The 23034-nt window shown below is 38.7% G+C and overlaps 1 protein-coding gene across 2 annotated transcripts; it reads right to left on the bottom strand.

Annotated features, from left to right (window-relative positions):
• Nucleotides 1-9721: 9721 nt before the first annotated feature.
• LOC139327491 (olfactory receptor 8U9-like) lies at nt 9722-16335 on the bottom strand. Of its 2 annotated transcripts, XM_070957333.1 has the most exons (2): nt 16305-16335; nt 9722-10632 (listed from the first exon to the last, which is right to left on the bottom strand). In XM_070957333.1, exons 1-2 carry the CDS (start codon nt 16333-16335, stop codon nt 9722-9724), a joined length of 942 nt encoding a protein of 313 aa, XP_070813434.1. The 2 variants fall into 2 exon arrangements, with proteins under 2 accessions (XP_070813434.1, XP_070813442.1); XM_070957341.1 differs by lacking the exon at nt 16305-16335 and having other exon boundaries at nt 9722-10657.
• Nucleotides 16336-23034: the final 6699 nt, after the last annotated feature.

The following is a 23034-nucleotide window of genomic DNA, read 5'->3' as shown; positions in this document are numbered from 1 at the left end:
TCTCTACTTTATCAATCCAATAAAGCCTTATGTGAATATCACCAGAGGAAGTCCCTGTCTATCCTCAGTAAGAGAAATGCTAAAGAGCATTTTTGTGCTGATTTCCTTGGAATACCTTCTCACAGGAGATACCTATGTTTCCAGTGAGCCCAGGTCAAAACACAGAACTTTAAGCTGGTTAACAAACTATTAAGCAACTAATGTTATTGCTTCATCTTTAGATTGTAGCTACATTTCTTGTATTCAGTTTTTAAATGCTGCATAAATATTCCTGTTGCAATATTTTTCAGGATCAGACTCAATAAATTTAGTAAGAGTTAAAGGTTTAAATATATCTCCTTTTATTTACAATAGGCATTCTATATTCACTGAATATTCATAGGTAGAAGCAAGTAAATGGGGGCAAACAGCTCCTTATATATACAATGGGTGGAGCTAGATGTGGGAGTGGTGAATCATGAATACATTAAGAAGTGAAGAATAAGTTAACCCCTGATACCCCGTTCATATATTATTTACACATTATAGAATAAGGCATTTACATCTGACAAATCCCCCTCTAAATGCCGATTCGTTACACAACACCATTTACATTCAGATTCAGGGCAGTACAAAACATACAATTTAGAAGTTAAGTATTTATGCTGCTTGGCAGGTAAAGGCTTTGTCAATATGTCAGCTAATTGTTCTGAAGTTTCACAATGCACAGCTTTAATAAATCCATCCTGAGATAATTGTCTCACATGTTTAAATTTTATATCTATGTGTCTGGACCTTTGTCCAATGGCGTCAGATCTGGATATTTAAATAGCTGCTTTATTATCTTCATGCATAATAAAAGGTAAAGCAGGTTTTTTCCAAACATCTGAAATCAAATCATTAAACCATACAAGGTTATTTGCAGCTTTAGATAAACAAACATATTCTGCTTCTGTCGTTGAAGTGGCCACTAATTCTTGTTTACCAGTGTACCAGTAAACTGGACAGTCATTTAAGAGGAATATATAACCAGATGTACTTTTTCTACATGATGTGTCTCCAGCCCAGTCTGCATCTGCATAACATGTAAGCTTTGGTTCTTTATTATCGTTAGGTTCCGACATTAAACAAAAGTCTAGTGTACTTTTCAGATATCTTAATATTCTTTTAACAGCTTCCCAGTGGTACATTGTTGGCTTGCTGACATGTCTGGATAATAAATTGAGGGGTAAAGCGATATCTGGTCTTGTCCAATTAGATATATAAAGAAGTGAACCTATGACTGATCTATAAAATGTGTTATCTTTGAATTCAGGGGATGATTCATCAGTATTTCTTAGAAAGTCAGTTTGCATAGGAGTATCACAAGGTTTGGCATTACTTAGATTGCATTTATTTAAAAGCTCTATGATCTTATCTCTCTGAGTAAGTTTGAATCCTCTTTTTGTTTTATTAATTTGAACACCAAGATATTTGTTTACTTTGCCTAAAGATTTCAATGAGAAATGTTCATTTAGCTTAGTTACAAAGGTTTCTCTTCTCTCTTTATGTTTTCCTATGTATAAAATGTCATCCACATAGATCAATACAAATTCCATGTAATCATCACCCTTTTTAACGAAAAAACAGTTATCAGCAGTGGTGGCATTGAAGTCCATGGTTTTAAGTACTTTTACTAAGCAATCATACCATCGTTTACCAGATTGTTTTAACCCGTATAAACTCTTGTTTAACAACCAAGTCTCATTTCTGTTTGTGTATTGACTGTGGGGTGCTCTTACATATATTTCCTTATCTAGTTTTGCGTGTAGGTACGCTGTCTGTATGTCATATTGGAATACATCGAGATTAAGTGCTGATGCTACCACTAGAGCTGTTTTTACACTCTCGGTTCTTACTGTGGGGGAATACGTGTCAGTGTAATCCTCCGGATATTTCTGTGCATAACCTTGTGCAACTAGTCTAGCTTTGTATAGGGTATTGCCTCCCTCTAAGTTCTTAATTTTATATATCCACCTGGTACCAATAATTGTTTTATCTTTTGGTGCGATTGCAGGTGTAAATACATTTAGTCCTTGTAAGCTTTCCATTTCTTTTTTCATTGCTAATTCCCATTTTTCTTTTTCTTCACGAGGGAGTTTTAACACTTCCTCATATGTGTTAGGTGTCTTTGACTCATCATTCATATGCATTATATAGTCTTTATATTTATTTGGCATCTGATTTCTGGTGTTTCTAATTGTTTTTTCAGGTTTACTATTGTTATCATGCAAATATCTTGCTTCCTTTTTAGTTAGTGTGTCTGTCTTTATTTTGTGTTGGCTATTTGTCCATGTTTTGGTTTTGTTTTTATATTTGTTGATGTTTTGCTTTTCTATGGTCCCTTTCTCTTGAGATTTTGTATCTTTGTTGTCACTTGGAAATATTTCATTAAGATGTATTTTAGACCAGTTGGCCTGTTCATGGAATACAGCTGTTCTGGAGACTATAAATTTGTTATTACTATCAATGAATCTGTACCCTTTAGTACCTGTCTCATATCCCATAAATCTGAGTCTTCTGGACACGTTTTCTCCCTTTCTTCTCAGTTGCTTAGGTATGTGTACGTCTGCAGTGACCCCAAATATGTGCATGTGTGCCAATTTTGGTTTTCTATTATACATTATTTCATATGGTGTCTTATTTACAATGCTGGACCAGGTTCTATTCTGTGTGTAATTGGAATAATGTAAGGCTTCTGACCAGAATTGTTTGCTTAAGCCAGCATCTTCCAATGTGCATCTAATCATGGTTTGTAATGTTGAGTTCTTCCTCTCTACAATCCCGTTCTGGAACGCAGAAAATGGACTAGACGTGTAATGTAGCATTCCTCTGTCCTTTAACCATTGGGAGAATTCTTTAGACATGAATTCACATCCCCTATCTGTCATAATTTGTTTTATTCTGATATTGTGTTGTGTTTCTATGCGTTTATAAAATTCTTTAAATTTTTGGAAGGTTTCGTCTTTGTGTTTTAATGTATAGACAAATCCATAACGGCTATAATCGTCTACTATGGTTAAGAAGTAACGTTTTCTATAAGTGATTGATGGAGTTAGTGGACCAACTAAGTCCATGTGTACTAAATCAAAAATTTGGTTGGTTGATCTGGTGGATTTTCTTGGTCTGGGGCTAGTCTTTAGTTTTGTAGATTTACCTACTGAGCATTCCAAATAGTTTTCACAATTTTTTATTTTGACACCTTCTGCGTGTTCAGTCATTTTTTGTACTACAGGAAAACTGGCATGTCCTAACTTCCTATGTAAGATGTGAGCACACTCATCATGAATTGGCTTACCTATTTTTGGTTTTTTTTTATTGTGTATATCTTTGTGATCATGAGATATTTTACATTCATCATTGTCACTGTTGCTAATGTTTTCATCATCTACTTCAATACAATCTTCCATATTTGAATCAATGTTGTGTAACCATTTTTCCTTTGTTATCAGATAAGGTAGGCCTCCTTTAATTATTACAGTGCCTATATCTATTTTATTTTTCTCTAAAGTCGCCTTTCCTTTAGAAAAAACTATGTTAATATCAGAATCTCTACTTAGTTTTATGGCACTTAGTATGTTATGAGGTATTTCAGGTATTAGCAATACCCCCTCTATTTTTCCTAGACCTGGCAGTATTACATTCCCTCTGCCTAATACTTGAACCTTTTCTTGGTTAGCTACCTTTATTACAAATTTATCTTCTACAAATGAAGACAATATATCTTTGTTATTAGTGGTGTGATTAGTTGCTCCAGAATCAATAAGCCAATTACTATTTTCATTCTGCTGTGTGTTAGTGTTGTCTTGTTTATTTAATCCATTCAATGAACCAGATTTTCTATCCTTTGAATTATCTCTGCCCCCTCTATTGTCCTTGTAATTTGGTGGGCTTCTGTATCTATGTCTATCCATGGAAGACTGTCTATAATTGTATTTGTTTCTATATTCTGACCTATGTCTTTCTTTTGAAATTTTGGGGCAATCCCTTCTATTGTGTTCCCTGGATCCACAGTTATGACATTTAAATGTTTCATTATATTTTTCTTGGGAAGCTACTTTCCTATATGTTTTGTGTTCTATGTGATTGTTAGAACGATTCCTTCTTGAATTGTCTTCTGCTATTAATTTATTGGATAGACTTTCTATGGATAAGTATCCTAGATTGATTGTGTCTAAATGTGACATATAATTGTCCCATGATGGATCAAGTGAGTTGATAATAACACTTTTCATTGTTTGATCTGAAATCACCTCCCCCCTTAAATGCAGCTCAGCTCTTATTTTGTTTAAAGATATTAAATGCTCACTTATGGAAACCCCTGGTTTTATCCTAGATGAAAAGAAATCTTTAGACATCCTTGTGGTGGTAGCTACACTGTCACTGTAAAACAAATTGAACATGCATTGAATAATTTCTGACACAGTCATATTTTGCTTAATGCTATGATACATTGCAGGAGACACGCTAGATATTAATAAGAAAAATGCTCTATGGTGTAAGCAGTCTATTTTTAGAGTCCAAGGTCTTTTTGGGGGACTAGTGATAAAAAACAGTAAGTTTTCCTTCATAAAGACAACCTGGAGCTGCTGATACCATTCTTGCAAATTAATGCCATCTACCCTTAGCTTTGGGAAGTCACTGGGTAAATTTCCGACATTATTAGATCCATTACTTACAACCTGAGGTAGTCCGTGGTCTCGCAAATGCAGAAAGTTACAAAACGGCGTGGGGATGCTCGCAACGAGCCTGCACGGTCTCCTCGCCAGTTCATGTCTTCCCGGACCGTCTGCGTAGTCTTGCGCATGCGCGTTGTTCATTTCTTCCACGGAGTCGTTGTGAGAGGTTCTCCTCGTTGCGGCTCGCTCGTTCTGCTCCTCCTCAGACGAATTGGTCTCTGGCTCAATTTTGGGAGTCTTGATGATGGCGGCTGCTCTTCTTCTTCCTTTGATGGCGTTGGTGCTTGCTTCGGTCTGTGGCGTGGGGCGGTATCGGCAGGGCTCTCTGGGTTCGGGCGTCGTCGCTCTCGTAGTCAGAATGGGAGCGGGCAGGTCTTGAGGCATTGGCTTGCCCGCTCGCTTCTTCGTTAGTTTTTTTGTTATTTTTAGTTTTGGTCCAAAGGCAGCAAAAAGCGTTTTCATTGCTGATTTTATTTGATTGTTTGTTGAATCCTCTTCACTTTCCGATTCTGATTCTTCAGAGGTGTTAGAGTCTTCTTTTTCATTTTCGTTGTCTGATGTTTTTCGCGCCAGAAATTTTGAATTGAGCTTTCTGATTGGCTCTGCTTCGCTCACCCTGGAGGTCTGTTGAAACCAAGATGGCTGCCATTCAAAATTTCGCGCGGGATCACCGGTTTTCTTCTTCACAACAATATTTTCTGTAGTCATATCACTCACTATTTTGGTGTCTTTTGATTTTTCATTAGTGATGTGCTTCTCTCTCGCTGCTCCGCTGTTCTTCAGCATATCTTGGAGGTTCGCGATGAGGCTTTCATCATTCTTCTAGCTTTTCAATAGTTTTAATATTTCTGACCTGAGTTCGTTATTCTCTATTTCGATTTCCTCCTCATCATCATTTTCATCTATTATTTCTTCGTCTTCAGTGGTGTATTCTTCAGATTCTCTCGAAATCGCATTTGTGGATTCGTTGATTATTTCTTGTTCTGTTTCTATTTCTTTGCTGTATGCCCTGGTGTTGGGCCTATCTTTCTTAGACATTTTTAATTTTTATTGAGTCAATTAACCATCCTCTGCTACCAGCTTGTTGCAATATTTTTCAGGATCAGACTCAATAAATTTAGTAAGAGTTAAAGGTTTAAATATATCTCCTTTTATTTACAATAGGCATTCTATATTCACTGAATATTCATAGGTAGAAGCAAGTAAATGGGGGCAAACAGCTCCTTATATATACAATGGGTGGAGCTAGATGTGGGAGTGGTGAATCATGAATACATTAAGAAGTGAAGAATAAGTTAACCCCTGATACCCCGTTCATATATTATTTACACATTATAGAATAAGGCATTTACATCTGACAATTCCTTTGGGAGATTCCTTTTGGCTGCAGCTCAGCTATTGCAATAAATATAAAATACATTCATAAGATAAGTTCCATTTATAATTTCAGAGAGAGAAATTTGGCAACATTGGGAGAAGTTAATTGGAGAAGATCATCTACTAACAAAAACTGTTCCAAAACTAGTAAGCTAGATACCCAACCCCAGCCAATCCTTATCATCCTTCTATTGACTCTGTTCTAACTCCACTGTTGGATGGTAAATTCTTTATTATGCATGTGTAATGTATGAGAAGCAAAGTGTTTGGCTGAGCTTTCCAGCTTCACTATACTCCCTTTCCAACACATCACCATCAATGACAATCCCAACGCAGAAATAGGGCAAGTATGACTATAGAACTCTGGACCTGTCCACATAGTCTTGTTGATGTATGTCAAACTATCATCTAAACCAGGGGTCCCCAACATTTTAGACCTCAGGGACCACCAAGTTCATAATTTTAAATCCCACGGACCACTAATATGAATTCAACACGCCACTTGCTGAAGCACCTGAACTCTCAGTGACGGGATGGGGTCCTTCAGGCACTCACCCGCCTCTCTTTTTCTCTCTCTCTCTCTCTCTCCCCTCTCTCTTTCCTTCTCTCTCCCACTCTCTCTCTCTCCCACTCATTCTCTATCATTCTCTCTCATATCTCTTTCTCTCTCCCCCCCACTCTCTCTCTCACACATTCTGATTCTCTCTCTCTGATTCTCTCTTTCATTCTCTGTCTCTTTCTCTCTCATTCTGATTCTCTCTCATTCTGTTTCTTTCTTCCTCTCTCTCTCTCATTCTCTCTCTCTTTCATTGTCTCTTTCTTTCTCTCTTTCATTCTCTGTCTCTGTCTCTGTCTCTCTCTCTTTCTCATTCTCTCTGATTCTCTCTGATGTTCTCTTTCATTCACTCTCTCTTTCTCTCTTATCTCTCTCCCCGTTTCTCTCCTATCTCTTTCTCTCTCTCTTTCTCACTCATTCTCTCTCTGATTCTCTTTCTTTCATTCTGTCTCTTTCTCTCTCTCATTCTCTCTCATTCTGATTCTCTCTGATTCTCTTTCACTTTCTCTCATTCTCTCTGATTCTCTCTGTGTCTTTTTTTCTCTCTCTTTCTCTCATTCTCTCTCGCATTCTGTCTCTTTCTCGGTCTCTTTCTCTCTCTTTCATTCTCTGTCTCTTTCTCTCTCTGTGTCTCATTCTGATTCTCCCTCATTCATTCTCTCTCTCTCTCATTCTCTCTCTCTTTCTCTCTCTCCCACTTTCTCTCATTCTCTCTCTCTCTCACTCTCTTTCATTCTCTGTCTCATTCTCTTTCTCTCCCCCTCTCTTTCTCTCTCTCATCTCTCTCCCCCTCTTTTTTTTCTCTCTCTCTCCCACTCTCATTCTCTCTCTCTCTTTCATTCTCTCTCTCATTCTCTCTCTGTCTCTTTCTTTCTTTCTGTCTCTCTCTCTCTCTCTCTCATTCTCTCTCTTTCATTCTCTCTCTCATTCTCTTTCTCTCTCTCATATCATGGGCCAGCCAGTGTCTTGGGGCTGAGAAGAAATCAAGCATCTCCCCGAGAGACCGAGGTGCACGGAGCACCAACAAGGGCCGGAAGAAACTCCCAGGAGATCCAGCAAGAGATGAAGATTCGCTCCTGCTCTGGAATATGGAGTGAATCTCTATCCCCCACTCTTCCCTTCACAGGCCAGGTGAGGAGTCATTGGGAAGGGAGGCCGAGGGGTGGGGACAGCCACTGGTGGGTTCAGTTGACAGGAAGCTACAGCAGGGGGAAGAAACAGCCCGGAGTTTCCACCACCCATTGCTTCGGCCCGCCTGCACCGCCGCCACCCCCCCCCCCTTGCACTATTACCTCATTTTGGCCAGCAAGGGCTGCACTGCAAAGTTGCAAGTTCCACAAACCTCCCTCTACAGTGGAGATTTACAGTCCCACCATGAGCTGCCTGGCCAGTCCCATATTTCACAGGACTGGTCATTGCTCATCCTGGAGTAGGTCCTCCACCCGGGTGCGCTGCGGATCACCAAAATTTTCTTGCAGACCACCAGTGGTCTGCGGACCACCAGTTGGTGACCACTGATCTAAACAAATTACCATAGTATAATATACATATATCATTAATGACATGATAAACCAAGATTGGAAGCACACAGTACTAATACAAAGGTTATCTTACCCTTCTAAGAAAGAAAATAAGGAACAGAATGGATTCTCTAGGGATTAGATTTCAAACACCAAAATAGACTTAATACTTTTTTAAAAAAAAAATCACCACTACTTACATGCTGCCATAAATCATATTTCTTACTTGGCTAGCAAGTATACTGAAAGAATAAATTATTGTCCAATTCTTAAAAATGTTCCCAGAATAAAGAATATCCTGTTTTACAACTCATTTTAGAGGCTTTTTTCCCCTCTAGGTAAATAAATGAGCTTCATCCCAGTGATCACTTCTGTTTAAAATTTTCCAAAATAAATTAGGTCCTTTTGATGGAATGCTGCTTGCTATTCCTTCCTGAAGTGGAGTTCTGATGCCTATAATTTCTGCTTTCATGATACTTTGATTTTATCTTTCTGTTAACATAATAATTATGAAGAGATTGTAAAACTCTTTATTCTGAGATATACTGGTGTTGCATTAATAATTATTACTATAATTGTTGTTATGATCTTTATTGTCATCCTCATCTATTCTAAAAGGTAAAGGTTCCCCTTGCACATATGTGCTGGTTGTTCCCAACTCTAGGGGGCGGTGCTCATCTCTGTTTCAAAGCCGAAGAGCCAGCGCTGTCCAAAGACATCTCCGTGGTCAGGTGACTGGCATGATTCAACGGCAAAGGCCCACAGAACACTGTTACCTTCCCACCAAAGATGGTCCCTATTTTTCTACTTGCATTTTTTACATGCTTTCGAACTGCTAGGTTGGCAGAAGCTGGGACAAGTAGTTCACCCCATTACACGTCACTAGGGATTTGAACTGCCGACCTTTTGATCGACAAGCTCAGCATCTTAGCCACTGAGCCACTGCGTCCCTTTTTCATTTTTCATCTATTCTAGTTTAGAGTTAATCAATAATAGTGTCTCTGACGTGCCCAGCTCAATCACATTGTGTTTCATCTGTGAATACCAGTACCTCTTTAAAATTCAGGTATAGCAACTTATTTTTTTTCACATTTAATATAATTTGAAGAATGATATCTTTGAATTGAGAGGATTCCTTTGTATTAGGACAATCTAGGAGAGATTAATTAAAACTGTTTATGTGGATAAATATATTATCTGTCTTCTGATTTTCATAGCAGTCTTTTTTTTTTTTACCAAGGAACTCAAGGAACGAAGGAAGGGAAGAGATCCTCCCTTCCTCTTTTTTTTTTTAGCATATGGATATCTTAAGGAAAATTTCTCTGGGTACAAGGAATGACAGTAATCTTCCTCAGGCTAGGCTATGGGTAATCACTTCACTCATAGGAGAAGCAAGAATAAGTGGATAGTTTTTAGCTCACTGAAGCCTGTAAACCTCTACATAACAAAAATGACAAATATTTTGAAAGTTTTAATTAGTATTTCTTTTTAATTAGAATTCCTGAACAATTGGGAATATCATGCACAAAATTACAATTCCAATTTGCACAAACATGGATTACAGGTGTTTCTCAAGGTAACCTTATTCGGTTTAATACTCGCTTCAATGCGTCCTTCACCTCCCGATTCCTCAGACTATAGATCAGAGGATTCAGCATGGGAATCACCATAGTGTAGAAGACAGAAATAACTTTATCTCGACCAAGTGAGTAGCTGGAAATGGGTCGGACATAGATGAAAACAGTGGTGCCATAGAAGAGCAAGACAGCAGTCAAATGAGAGGCACATGTGGAGAAGGCCTTATGCCTGCCTTCAGAAGAGCGGATCCTCAGAATGGAGGCTACGATGTATATATATGAGATGAAGATCTGCACTGTGGTGAAAATACCCTGAAATGTACCAAACGTATAAAGCACTATCTCATTGCTGAATGTTCTACTGCAAGAGAGTTTTAACAGTGGAGGAATATCACAGAAATAATGATTTATAACATTGGAGTGACAGAAAGAGAGTCTAAAAGTTGAGATCGTTTGTGCAAAAGCATGAATGAAGGCCATTATGTAAGTCACTCCTACTAGTTGGATGCAAACGTTCTCAGTCATAATGATTGTATAGAGCAGTGGGTTACAAATTGCCACATAACGGTCATAGGCCATAACAGCTAGCAGAAGGCATTCAACACTGGCTGTAAGGACAAAGCTGAACAATTGTGCTATGCAACCAACAAAAGAAATTGATTTATCGTAACTTAAGAAGTTTGATAGTGTTTTAGGAGTTATTGTGGAGGAATAGCAGAAATCTATAAAAGCCAAATTTTTGAGGAAATAATACATGGGAGTATGGAGTCGAGAATCAATCTGGATCAAGGTAATCATCCCAAGATTTCCCACACAGGTGATAAAATACATCAGAAGAAAAATGACAAAACAAATGGGGGCCAAGTTAGGATTGTCTGTGAGTCCTACCAGAATGAATTCTGTTACTATACTATTATTTTCTCCTACCATTGTGTTGCTTGATAGTGTGTGGTCTACCCTCTTTAGCAAATCTGAAAAGAAATGATATATATTATAAAATTGATATAGTAATCCCCACTGTGTCCTTTGCTGCTCCTGACCAACATACCTAGGGATTTGTGTGTCTTTGTATATCTGTGGATATGGACAGACAGACAGACATCTAAGTTCATAAACTATAAAATGTTAATTTATTTCTGAAATGAAATATAAAAGCATCACAATATTAAACAAAAGACAACATAACAAACAGAATGTATACTGTGACAAAACATAATATTGATTTAGTGAGTGGGAAGGGTGGGAGGGTGGGAGGGAGGGAGCAAATTTCATATAATATAGTAGATCAATATTCTGAATTAAAATTGGGAAGATATTGGATCAAATCCTCAGAAGTGAATGGCAATATTTATTTCTCATTCTGCTTAACACTCAAGATTGTTATAGTGTATTATGCTACTATGTAAAGGAACCATGTGATTCATCTGGAATCAGCTGAATCAGCAGAACAGTGAATGAAAACATTCCAAGGGAATTTGTATTGAAAATACTAAGCAAAAATGAATTTCCATTTGAGTGACACACCACTGTAGTACCTATTCAAAAAAATCCTCATTATACATAGTTACATATGAATATTTAAATACAACCACAAGAAAATTGGAGCATGCACTAATTAACTGCACTGAAATCCATTTTTTAGTGAGGCCAAGCTTATCATTACAAGGTAGTGACACCAAAAACCAACAAAATAGCTTCCTCAGGGTTGTGGGAATCCCAATCTTTAAAAATTATTGCTTGAATCTGCTTCCTATTTAAACTTAATTGAATCTCCAAGCATTATTAAGTTTCAGTGATTTTCTAAATATATATACATATTTGTATGTAATTTAACCTAACTATATCTTGAATGTATCAAGTCTTGAATGTATTTTCTTCTGCTAGATCTTTGAACTAGTAGAAGTATACTAAGAGTTTTAAAGTTGTAAAAAGTAAATCTCTCTCTTTCACACACACACACACACACACACACACACACACACACACACACACACGCTTCATTGAACATTAGGAATGCTAACTCTTTTTTAATCCTGTATTCAAATCCTTTCAACTTCCCTGACCAAACTCTTAAACAGTTCTTTTTTTAAAACTTACCAGAAGGTAGGAAATATTCATTGTGGTGTTTCAGTAATTCAAAAAGGCATAAATAATGAACTGAGGACCAGAGACTGGATGTACATTTTCTACTCAGTTTCTGCATACATTCTAAATAAAGTTTCAATAACTGAAATATCATCCATTTTCCTTGAAAAGAAGCAGGACTTATTAGAATCTCGAAAACCCAATTATGTCTGAGGGAGAGAAACAGCTTCGTGCAAATGTGTAATTTTTCTGCTTTTCATATATTCATATATTTCATAAATTCATATATTTTTCTGCAGAAAAATAAAAGGTTTTGATATATGTTACCAAATACATTACCATATGTGACCAAATATGTTACCATTCAAAGATCGATTGGGATCTAAAAATGGGATTTTTCAAGAAGTATGGAAGCTCAGTTTTTCAGTTTTGTTGCTAAAAGTACACAGTACAAGCATAAACTCATTAGAGAGGAAAAACATCTTAAAACTACCTGACAGTAAGGAGCTAATATAAGATACCTATATCAGTATAAGTATCTGCCATTGATTTCCATGAAGAAAGCAATAGAACATACCAAAAGAATCTGATTTGAGGATGATCGGGATGCTGAATTGCAATTCAGTTTTCCACGAATTGAAAAATCACATCAATAAAGCATATCATTACACAATACTAGGAGTCATTTCTGGTAAAGGAAAATGATTTGCTCCTTCCCAAATCCTCCAAAAGAGCAAGTATTCTTCATTATTAAATGATAATAATAATAGCAAAACTTATACATTGCCATCAAACTATAATAAAAGAAGTTGATTTTGTTTTCTTTATAGCTAAAAACATAAGATGCCACATTGTCGATCTGCTTCTCTGCCCAATTCTAACTTACAGCCATTTTCGAGGTTTATATGTTCTTTTTAAAAACCTGCAGCTCACTGAAACCCTAGAAGGGGTTTCATTTTAATTCAGAGATGCTATAACATTATAACAAGCGGTAGCTGCAGATTCATCATTTTCCCTAAATACCAATAAAGAATTAACCTGGGTCATCAATTGTACTAATTTATTTTTTAAATGTTATGTTGCTCTTCAAAAATTGGCTTTCCCAAGGCACTGGAAAAATTTCTACCTTCATTAAGCATTGAAGCATTGAACATTGCTGTGTCTGTTGTCTTTTTCTGAGATGGGATGAACTATACGGGCATACTCTCAGTCACTCATGTCCTGCTCACTGCCCCAATGGATTCTGTAATGTGCTCTATATGTGGCTGCTCTTGGAGCATATCCAGAAGCTTCAACTGATGCAAAATGCATTGGTGAGGGTAGTTAGATTTGTTTCTAGAATTGCACGTGTTATATCATGGCTTCACAATATGAACTGATTGCCAGTTTGCTTCTGAATCCAGTTCCAGCTGATCATGACCTTTAAAGTCCTGCATAGCATGGGGACAAGTGATTTGAGGGATTGCCTCTTCCCATTTACATTTACCCATCAGGCCCGGCAGGAGAGGGTCCCATCAGCCAGGGAGCTTCACTGGCATGACAAGCCTTTTAGAACAGGGGTGTCAAACTCACGTCATCACGGCAGCGTCATGTTATGTATCGGAACTTTCCCCTTCACTAAATTGGGCATGGGCATGGCCAGCATGTGATGCTTTAGAATGTCCTCCCCCCCCCAACCCAAAGTGAGACTGAACCCAACCATATTGGCCCTCCAGAAGGCCCTGTGAACTTGTCTTGTCATTGGGCCCAGGAACCCCATGTGAGTGTGGCACCCGTGAAATGGTTATACTATGTAAAAACTGGAATGCATTCTCCTCTGGTTTGTTATTATAGTTTTTAATATTTGTAAGTGCATTTTAAGCAGTGGTGGGATTCAGCCAGTTCACACCACTTCGGGAGAACCAGATGTTAACTTTCTGAGCAGTTTGGTGAACTGGTTGTTGGAAGAAATCATTAGGGCAGAGAACCGGTTGTTAAATTATTTGAATCCCACCACTGATTTTAAGGGTTTTGTGTTTAATTGTTTTGATCGTTTGAGGGGTGTGCGCAGGGGTGAAATGCTCCTGGTTCAGACCCTATCGGCTGATCCATTAGCGATGGAGGCAGGTAGTTCGGAGAACCAGTAGCAAAAATCCCTGCCCCCCCCCCATGCCCACCCAATCACCCGGTCGCCCACTTGCCTGCTTGTCTTCATTTTCATCAACTTATCTTATCTTATCTTATCTTATCTTATCTTATCTTATCTTATCTTATCTTATCTTATCTTATAGCATTTTGTGGTTGCATAACAAGTAGTGCTATATCCTCAGCATAGCATTTCAACTTGTATTTCTTTCTCTGAATTTTAATCACAGATATTGTTGTGACCTAGGCCCAAGTAGTTATTACCAGACACAATCAGTCTTAAACAAACATATTTTATTAGAACAGCTGAGAATTACTTCATTCTCAGCTTAGTCCAAATTAATTCCAAAACAAATTCTTCATAAACAGTCCTTCGGCCTTATCACCAACCTTTGTCTTCTTTGGCATCCTGCAAAAGGCTTTTCTTGGCAAAACCCCATGAAGTTCAGAAGCAAAAGACGCTGACAAGAAACAAAATGTAGCAATGTTGTTTTCCTACAAAGATCCCAAGAGCCGTTGCTGCTCTTTTAAGCCTTCTGGGAGGGGCCAATCATCTCCTAGCTTTACTCCTGAGTCGTCCTTTTTGCTTTAGCTGCTCTTGCCTTCTTGCAGCTCTTCGCATGTGTGCACTAGGAACAGGCTCCTCCTGTTCCTTTGCCTCTCTGCTATCTGCCTCTGGAGGCTTCGGAGTCCACGCATCACTCCAGATGGCCCTGGCCCCAAATCTGTCTCCGACGCAGAGCCCTTGTCCGGGCCTTCCCCTGACTCCAGGACTGGCCCATTGTCCTCCCCAGCCTCCTCACTGTCCGACTCTGTTGCCAGGTCTGCAGGCTGCTGGTGGACCACAACAGATACCAATTTGCAGTGGTGGAAGTCAAATTTTTTTACTACCAGTTCTGTGGGTGGGCGTGGCTTGGTGGGCATGGCAGGGGAAGGATATTGCAAAATCTCCATTCCCACACCACTCCAGGGGAAGGATGCTGCAAAATCCCCATTCCCTCCCCACTCCTGGTGGAAGGACATTGCAAAATTTCCATTCCCACCCCATTCTGGGGCCAGCCAGAGGTGGTATTTGCTGGTTCTCTGAACTACTCAAAATTTCCACTACCGGTTCTCCAGAACCTGTCAGAACCTGCTGAGTAGCACTCCTGCCAGTTTGTCTATCTGCACCTTGTCTACCAAAACTTCTAAAGCTATTGCAAATAATAAGGAAGAAAGTGGGCAGCACCTCCTTAGCACCTTTGTGTCAGTCCTTTCAGGTACTCCAGGCAAGAAGCACCAACCATGCCTACTAACACTAACTTTATTCTAAAGTTGAAGTACAGGTAGTCCTCAACTTACAACTATAGTGGAGCTTGCCCTTCACAGTCGTAAGTCATGACAGTTATAAAACATATCAGTCAGGTGAGCCAACCCAACCTTTTTGTGGCAAAGGTTCAATATGGGCACAGTTTTACTGGAAACCAGAAGTAAATGTTGGTTTTTGCCAAAGCAATCATGAACATGATCACATGACAACAGGATGCTGCAAACGAATGTAAATGTGGCCTGGTTGCTGACCGCCTGAAGTTCAGTCACATGACCTGACCGTTGGAACTTTGTATCTGGGTCATAACAGGGTGGGTTCTAAAATTTTTTACTACCGGTTCTGTGGGCATGGCTTATTTTGTGGGCGTGGCTTGATGGTCATGTGACAATTCTTTAGGATTTAGCAGAGGTACTGGTCTACCAGGCTTTTAACTGCTTGCAGAGCTGTACTGATCTACCCATTTGTTTTTGCAGGCACTGGTCTACCCATTTATTTTTGCAGGCACCGGTCTACTCATTTGTTTTTGGAGGCACCGGTCTACCAGCACACTGCCTTTTAACACTGATCAGCTGTAGGGCGACCCTTTGAAGCCCCGCGGCAAGAGTTTAAACAGTTTTTTCCTTCTAGCCGATCACCTTGGACTCAGGAGGCAGCAATAGATTGGGGGTGGGGCCAAATAAAAGGTAAGAATAACACCGGGGGGCGGGGGGGGCAGAACCGGTTCGGTGACATCATATTGTCATTGCTACCATCTTGGCGGAACCAGGAGGAACCTACCACTGGGTCATATGTATTCCCTAGGTTGGTCCATCGTAATGAAGGTCTGTTACTATGCAACTGGTCGTAAATTGAGAGCTACATGTAACAAAATTTTACATATCTGAAAATACATTTCTTCCCCTTTGCCTTTACAGTCCAAGAAACATGTTTGCCCTGCTCCCAATTGCTCCTCTGGGTTAAGCTGCCTCTTATCTGGCTGTTGCCTAGTCTGCAGTTCCTTTTCCTCCTGTCTCTCAACAGCATTCCTCACAGACCATTATACTTTGCTTATTGAAAAACCTGTGGAGAGTGTCCACTTGTTGTTTGCCATTGATATGTGCTCCCTACTCAACTTCTAAATTCTAGATTGATGTTGCTTAAAACTGCTGATAAGATAGGTCATTCCAAATCATCAAGAATCTTTTCTATATCTATAAATATTACAGCTGCCTTTTTTATTGTAGATCTATTCAAATGCATTTATTATCAACTGCTATTGTCCTTTATTTTTCTCTTGGGGATATGTCATTGCATGGCTGGCAGTTATTTCAGATTTCTGTGTGTGTGTGTGTGTGTGTGTGTGTGTGTGTGTGTGTGTGTGTGTGTCTTTAAAGCAAACAATTGCTTCATAGAGACAGAGACAGTGGAGATATTTATAATAGATACTGTGTACAGGTATATTTACATAAACTAAGGAATAACAGAACTATTTACATCATGGGGCCAAACTTTCCGGTTCCTCATTTTCTCTGCCTCTCTCCCAGAGCTATGTACAGTATTAGCAAACACCCACTTAGTTGCTTAACTACCAACTTCCCTCTTTCTTCTCCGCCCTTCCACGTAGCATTTTCCAGAGACCCAGACAGACAGATAGACAGGTGGGAAATGGTTGGTTTACTGTTGTTAGGTTATTTCAGATCTCAACAGCCTTTCCTCTATGTATAAATTATATGTGGTGATGCATCTCCCTCTGTCCCTGGCTGCCTTCACTTTTAGTAGGATTATCAGACATCTAGTCCTCTTTATTCCTCTATCTGGCAGGCATAGCCAGGCATTAAAATCAAATATTGCCAAGCTTTTAGAGTGTATTTTTTTTTAGTGGGCTGCTTTCACAAGAGTAGTCATTGCAACTTTCATGTATTTTGATCTTGTGGATTGTTTGCTTTTTTTTTTACTTCGTCCATTGACAAAACTCAAAAGCCTAGATTTATGTTATGTTTCCTTATACCAGCAGTCGCCTTGAATCCAGATCCTTCAAATCTATAATTGCTGTAGTCTGTAGATCACATGACTTGTCATATGTTTCCATGGTGAAATTTGAAAAGCACATTGTCATTGATTCTACAGTATATTATTGCCACTCAATAATATTATGTGGCATGATAGAGCCATGATGGCGAACCTATGGCACGTGTGCCACAGGTGGCACACGGAGCCATATCAATGGGCATGTGAGCTCAGCTCCAGCGTGCATGCTCGTGCCGACCAGCTGATTTTCAGGCCTTCTGGGCCCACCGGAAGTTGGCAAACGGGCCATTTCCAGCCTCCGGGGGGCCTCCGGGGGGTGGGGAAGGCCATTTATGCCCTCCCCAGGCTCCTAGAAAGGTTCTGGAGCCTGGGGAGAGTGAAAAACAGGCCTTCTGGTCCCACTGGAAGACGGCAAATGGGCTGTTTTCAGCCTCCAGAAGGCCTCCATATCTTCTGTACAAGATGGATAGAGCACATATGAAGGGAATCAATCAGCTGAGTCTTATAGAAGCCATAGTCCAGACTGAATGCCTGACTGGCACCACTGCCAAAAAATTGGAATTAATACAGCAATTTCTCAAGCCAGCTTCAGGTTCAGTACAGGAGACATGGAGATTTGTACTACTATGTAGAAATGTTTTTAGGTTTATTTATTGATACATCATAGGCCCTTTGGAACATCTTACCCCAGAGGTGAGGTTGGCTCCCACCCTTCTGTCCTTCCACAGGAGGCTGAAGAGATGGCTTGGGGTACGGGTGAAATGCAGCCAGTTGACAATGGTTCTGGTGTCTGGGTAGGGAAAATTTTGATTGGTTCAGAGAACCGGTAGGGAAAATTTTGATTGGCCCTTCCCACTTGCCCTCCCCTTCCTCTCACCTCTCCTATATTCTGTTGTTTATTAGGTCAGCTGACTCGTGCGGTAGAACGGATTGCCGCCTCAGTTGAGCTAAGAAACAGCAAATGAGTCTTAATTTCATTTGCCCTCAGATTGAATAATAAACTGACAATTTTTGCCGCTTTTTTCCTTTCCCCCCCTTCTCCCCCCCTTCCCCCCCCCCCCAAGCAGGGAAAGGAATACTAGCTTTAAGTAGCTTAAATGAGATATCTGGGCGTTCCGCCCAGAGCAATTATCACCTTGTTAAAATGTTGCAGAAAGTCACAGGGCTAATCTGGAAGGGAATCACTATGCTGAACCATTGAAAAGTGCAGGTGGTGGTCATTCAACCTCTTTCTGTTTCTCCGGGTCTTTGATTGGGGGTTTCCTCTGGAGCAAAAGCAGAAATTCCAGTGAAGATTTCTCTGTTTTTTCTAATTTTCTTCCAGAGCAGAACAAAAAAGCATCTTTCTGTGAAGACTTTTCCAGTTCTTTATTTTGATTTTTTTCCTAGAGCAAAAGAAAGCCCTTTCTAGTGAAGTCTTCCCTGTGTGTTTATTCTGATTTTCATCTGGACTGGAGCAAAATCATCTGGTGGCAGGCCTTAAGTAACAATCCCACACTTATTTTACTCCATGCGTAGCCCACCCATTATTTAATTTACCACTTCTGTCTGTGCCTCTTTCCCAAACTGTATACTTGTCTCCCACCCTCTCTCTCTCTCTCTCTCTCTCTCTCTCTCTCTCTCTCTCTCTCTCTCTCTCTCACACACACACACACACACACACACACACACACACACACACACACACATACAAAGGTCCATGGTAAAATTGTCTTCCATGAAACCAGACCCTGGTGCCAGAAAGGTTGGGGACCTCTGAATTAGACCATCAGGGTCCCTACAGGAGAGCCCTTTTAAGTATGTATTAATAGAAAAGCAACTAACTTAGCTCTGATCCTAAATGCTAAAGTTGTTGCACACAAAAAACAGAGGAGCTCTAATCAACTATCACAGCCACATTTTGGATCTGAGTGGAGGGCCTGGGAAAGGTGTCAGAATAACACTTAGAAGGGACTTTGAAGGGGACTCTATACCATTTCAGAGAAATTGCTGTCGAGTCTTTTCTTAAAAACCTCCAGTGATCAAGCACCTAGAACTTCTGGAGATAAGCAGTTCCACTGGTTAATTGTTCTCACTGTCAGGAAGTTTCTCCTTAGTTTTAGGTTGCTTCTCTGTTTCTTCAGTTTGCATCCATTGCTTCTTGTTTTGCCTTCTGCTTCTTTGGAAAATACATTGCCCTCCCCCCCTTCTTTGTGGCAGCCCCTTAAAAGCCTGTTGCCTATCACACTCTTGGGCAAAGGATGTGAGCCATTTCCTCCTTTCAGTGGTCCATGAAACTACATCTATAGTATGTACAAATAAAATCAAAAAAAGGTGAACAACATTTTTGCAGAACTATAGATATATTGAGGCTGGGTGTGACAAGGAATGGCTGGGAGGGGAAGGGCCAGGCGAGGCACCCCTTGATGTGAGTGACATTGAGTTGGCTATGACCACCCAGTCACATGACCAACCAGCACGCCCACCCAGTCACATGACCACCAAGCCATGCCCATAGAACCGGTAGGGAAAAAAATTGAATTTCACCACAGGCTTGGGGCCTAACAGAAGAGCATCATATTGGAGGTGGTTGTTGAATTAAGAGGCAATCCCACCTCCCCCCCCACACACACACACATCCTGTTCCCTCCTTCCCCATCTTTTAACTATATTTTATTTTGATTGGTGTTTCTATTTTTTATTCTTTTAAAGATAAGGTATATGTTTTAATGCTGAAAGTTGTCCAGAGTTGTTTGTTATGAGATGGCAGCAAATAAATTCAATCAATCAATAGTCATTGGCTATTTCTTTTTTGCTTTCTTGCTTTTAACATTTGTTCTTACGTAGTCTGTATTAAAGCCTACTGTCTTAACTTAATACCAGCATCTTGTATGTTAGGATGTACGTGAATGCAGATGACCTTCTTCATCTGTTACCTGAAATGCCCACTGTTTTCTTGAGAAAGGAAAAAAGAGGACAATGTGTATGGTAATCTTCTATCAGGGGATAAGATTGCAGACTGTGCCATTTTGATAGGAATCCTGACATTCATTGATAGAATGGCCATTATTACTGAAAAAAAAAGGGAGACAAACATTTAGAACTAGTTATTTCAATTTGACAATACAACTTTCAGAAAAAAAACCAATTTCCTAAATGTTATTCACTTGCAACTAAACTGCAATTAAAAAATTAAATCACAACAAAGCAAGAAAGTTAATTATTGGTACTTAAACTGTTTGTATCCAAAAGGTATCTTGAAGTCCATCAGGGAACATGTCCCAGATGGTCTCAAAAGACATAAGATCTTTTTGCCTACTTACAGAGTCTGTAAGAAAGAAAACTCCATCAACTTCAGGTATGTTTGTTATCTCAGGGAAGGATTTTTTAATACATGTACTGGTGCTAAAGGCAGACTTTCATGTCTTGCATTTATAGTTTTCATATGTATAAGCCATACCAATGCATGTGGATTTCATATATTGACAAGGTTCTAATTCACATTGTTCTCAGAATAACTTGATTACTGAAGATATAAATATATGTGTCTATAATATAAACTATAGTATAGCCCAGTTCAGTATAATGTAGATATTGTATATATGTATGCTTTTGTGTATTTTTCTCCTGCCTTTATTATTTTATAGTTAAGATAAGATAAGATGATAAGATAAGATAAGATAAGATAAGATAAGATAAGATAAGATAAGATAAGATAAGATGATAAGATAAGATAGTGAACATACTTAATGCTCCTTCTTTCTATTTTTCCCCACAATAACAATCCTTCCAATTTCTTTCTAAGAAGATGCAATAGCTATAAATAGCAATTGTTTATAATTATTTAATTATAATATAGATTTGTAAAAATACAAGAGATACCAAACTTATCTTCCATTGATCTTAGCACAGTATACCAATGTTCCGCTTTTTTAACCCATGCCTTAGATACCAGAGCAAAATATACATTTTTAAGATATTAATTAATGATTAAATCAGTAGTTCTTAAGTTTGTTTGTCACCACACCGTGAATAAAACTAATGATTTCATTAATGTCAAGGTTGGAAAAACTAAATACAGCAACTACTTTTAATAACTGAATTTTAATCTGTACATCACAGATACTGTCCACAATGTGCATTTGCGATTCTGCAAATTTGAGAATCCTGGATTGAACCATTAAGATCAAGATTTCTTCTGAACTCATGTTAAGATATTAAAACAACAAATTATTGAACATTAACAGATGTATTCTGTTGTATTATGCTAAAAAGGATGGTTTTCTAGTAATATATGAGAGAGAGAGAGAGAGAGAGAGAGAGAGAGAGATGAATCAATTGTAAAGACCCCTTCAACAAAGAATGTTAGAGAGATAAAGTGAGGTGTGTGCTGTGTTGAAAAATTGTGTATGGTTCTCTTCTATGCTATGGTGTGTCCAGTCATTGGAAAGCAAGGAACTCTCACAGTTGCAGTGGTCTTGTGCTTTTCATTTTATCTTTCACAAGTTGGGGGAAAGAAAAAAATGGTGACAAGTTATTCCCACTTTCTAACTGGAGATTTTTCTATGGCATCTGTTTAGAATTGCTAAACTACCATGAGATAGTTTAACATCTCAACCAGTTACTGCATTGTTCTTATCTTTTAAGCAGGGGGTGTAGGCAACTCCCCCTTTCTGCTCTTAATCATTTACAATTATCTAAGCAGTTCTGTTACTTTTGGATGCTGTATTACCGGTCTCATGAATGAAAACTGACCTACCAATATTTTAATACATGGGTTACTAAAACCTCTTATTTGACTCTGGATTTGAGCCAGAATGAAGAACTTCAAATAAGAGGTTTTAGTAATCTGTATATTAAAGTATTTGTGGGCTACTTTTATAGGAAAGAATTAATATACAGTACTGTATAGACAACTATATCAGATCAGAAGTTATTGCACTCAACTTAGATGTTTTCAGATGAAATTATTTCAATCCATACTTGGGACCATATAAAAATCAGTATTGCTTTCAACATATGCAGAAGATACTCCGGAATCAGAAGCAATGATAGTCAATGAAAATAGCTTTTAAAACACATAATCTATAAAATATGACAGTCAAATGCATTAAGTGAAACAAGAAATATGACTTGGAATGTCTTGGAATCTACCAGTACCCTGAAAGCAGGTGACTTTATTTTATTTTTTTAATTCAGAGGCTTCTCAAGAAAGAAGGGGAAAGAAGGTTTATCAGCAATTCAAAATTTATACAATATTTTTAACATTCATTCCATCATAGATTTTTATAAAAATAGTCACACAACTAGCACAGAGCATTAATATGAATTCTCACGTACAATGCACCAGCAAATGAAATAAATATTAGAATAGCTGTACACACTGCCCTGATTTGTATTTTTGTTTAACGCAAATTTAACAAACATTTAGATGTGTCCAATATTTTAGCTTGTCTGGGCCACACTGAATGAAGAGGAATTGTCTTGAGCTGCATATAAGATGTATAATGTAGTAGTTAATGTATATAAATAACAAACCTCCTTTATTTGGGGGGTTTTGTAGGGCTGCATTACTAGCTGTCCAGGGCCGCATGCGGTCCCTGGGCCCCGGGTTGGACAAGCCTGATTTAGATGAATACAGTGGAAATGTGATCCTGGTCCTCGTGGTTATTTTTTATAGAGAAACCAAGATAGATGGAACTCTAAAGAAAGCAAATCTTCTTTCCTTCCTTTGATAGATTTTTTAAAAAAGACATTTCACATTCAGCTAATATTCTGAACCCAGCACCCATTGTGAAAGATC

This window comes from Pituophis catenifer, unplaced genomic scaffold (assembly GCF_029215685.1).
Source record: "Pituophis catenifer annectens isolate HBS135680 unplaced genomic scaffold, rPitCat1.0.hap2 SCAF_1, whole genome shotgun sequence".
Taxonomy (NCBI): domain Eukaryota; kingdom Metazoa; phylum Chordata; class Lepidosauria; order Squamata; family Colubridae; genus Pituophis; species Pituophis catenifer.
The sequence above is the reverse complement of the archived record's forward strand: the minus strand, read 5'-3'. Positions and strand labels throughout refer to the sequence as shown.

Coding starts and splice junctions, on each gene's coding strand:
- LOC139327491 (XM_070957333.1), bottom strand. CDS start 16,335: ATGGCAAACAACAAGTGGACACTCTCCACAG. Junction 10,633..16,304: donor CAAGTGGACACTCTCCACAG/GTTTTTCAATAA, acceptor ATAATAGTATAG/TAACAGAATTCATTCTGGTA.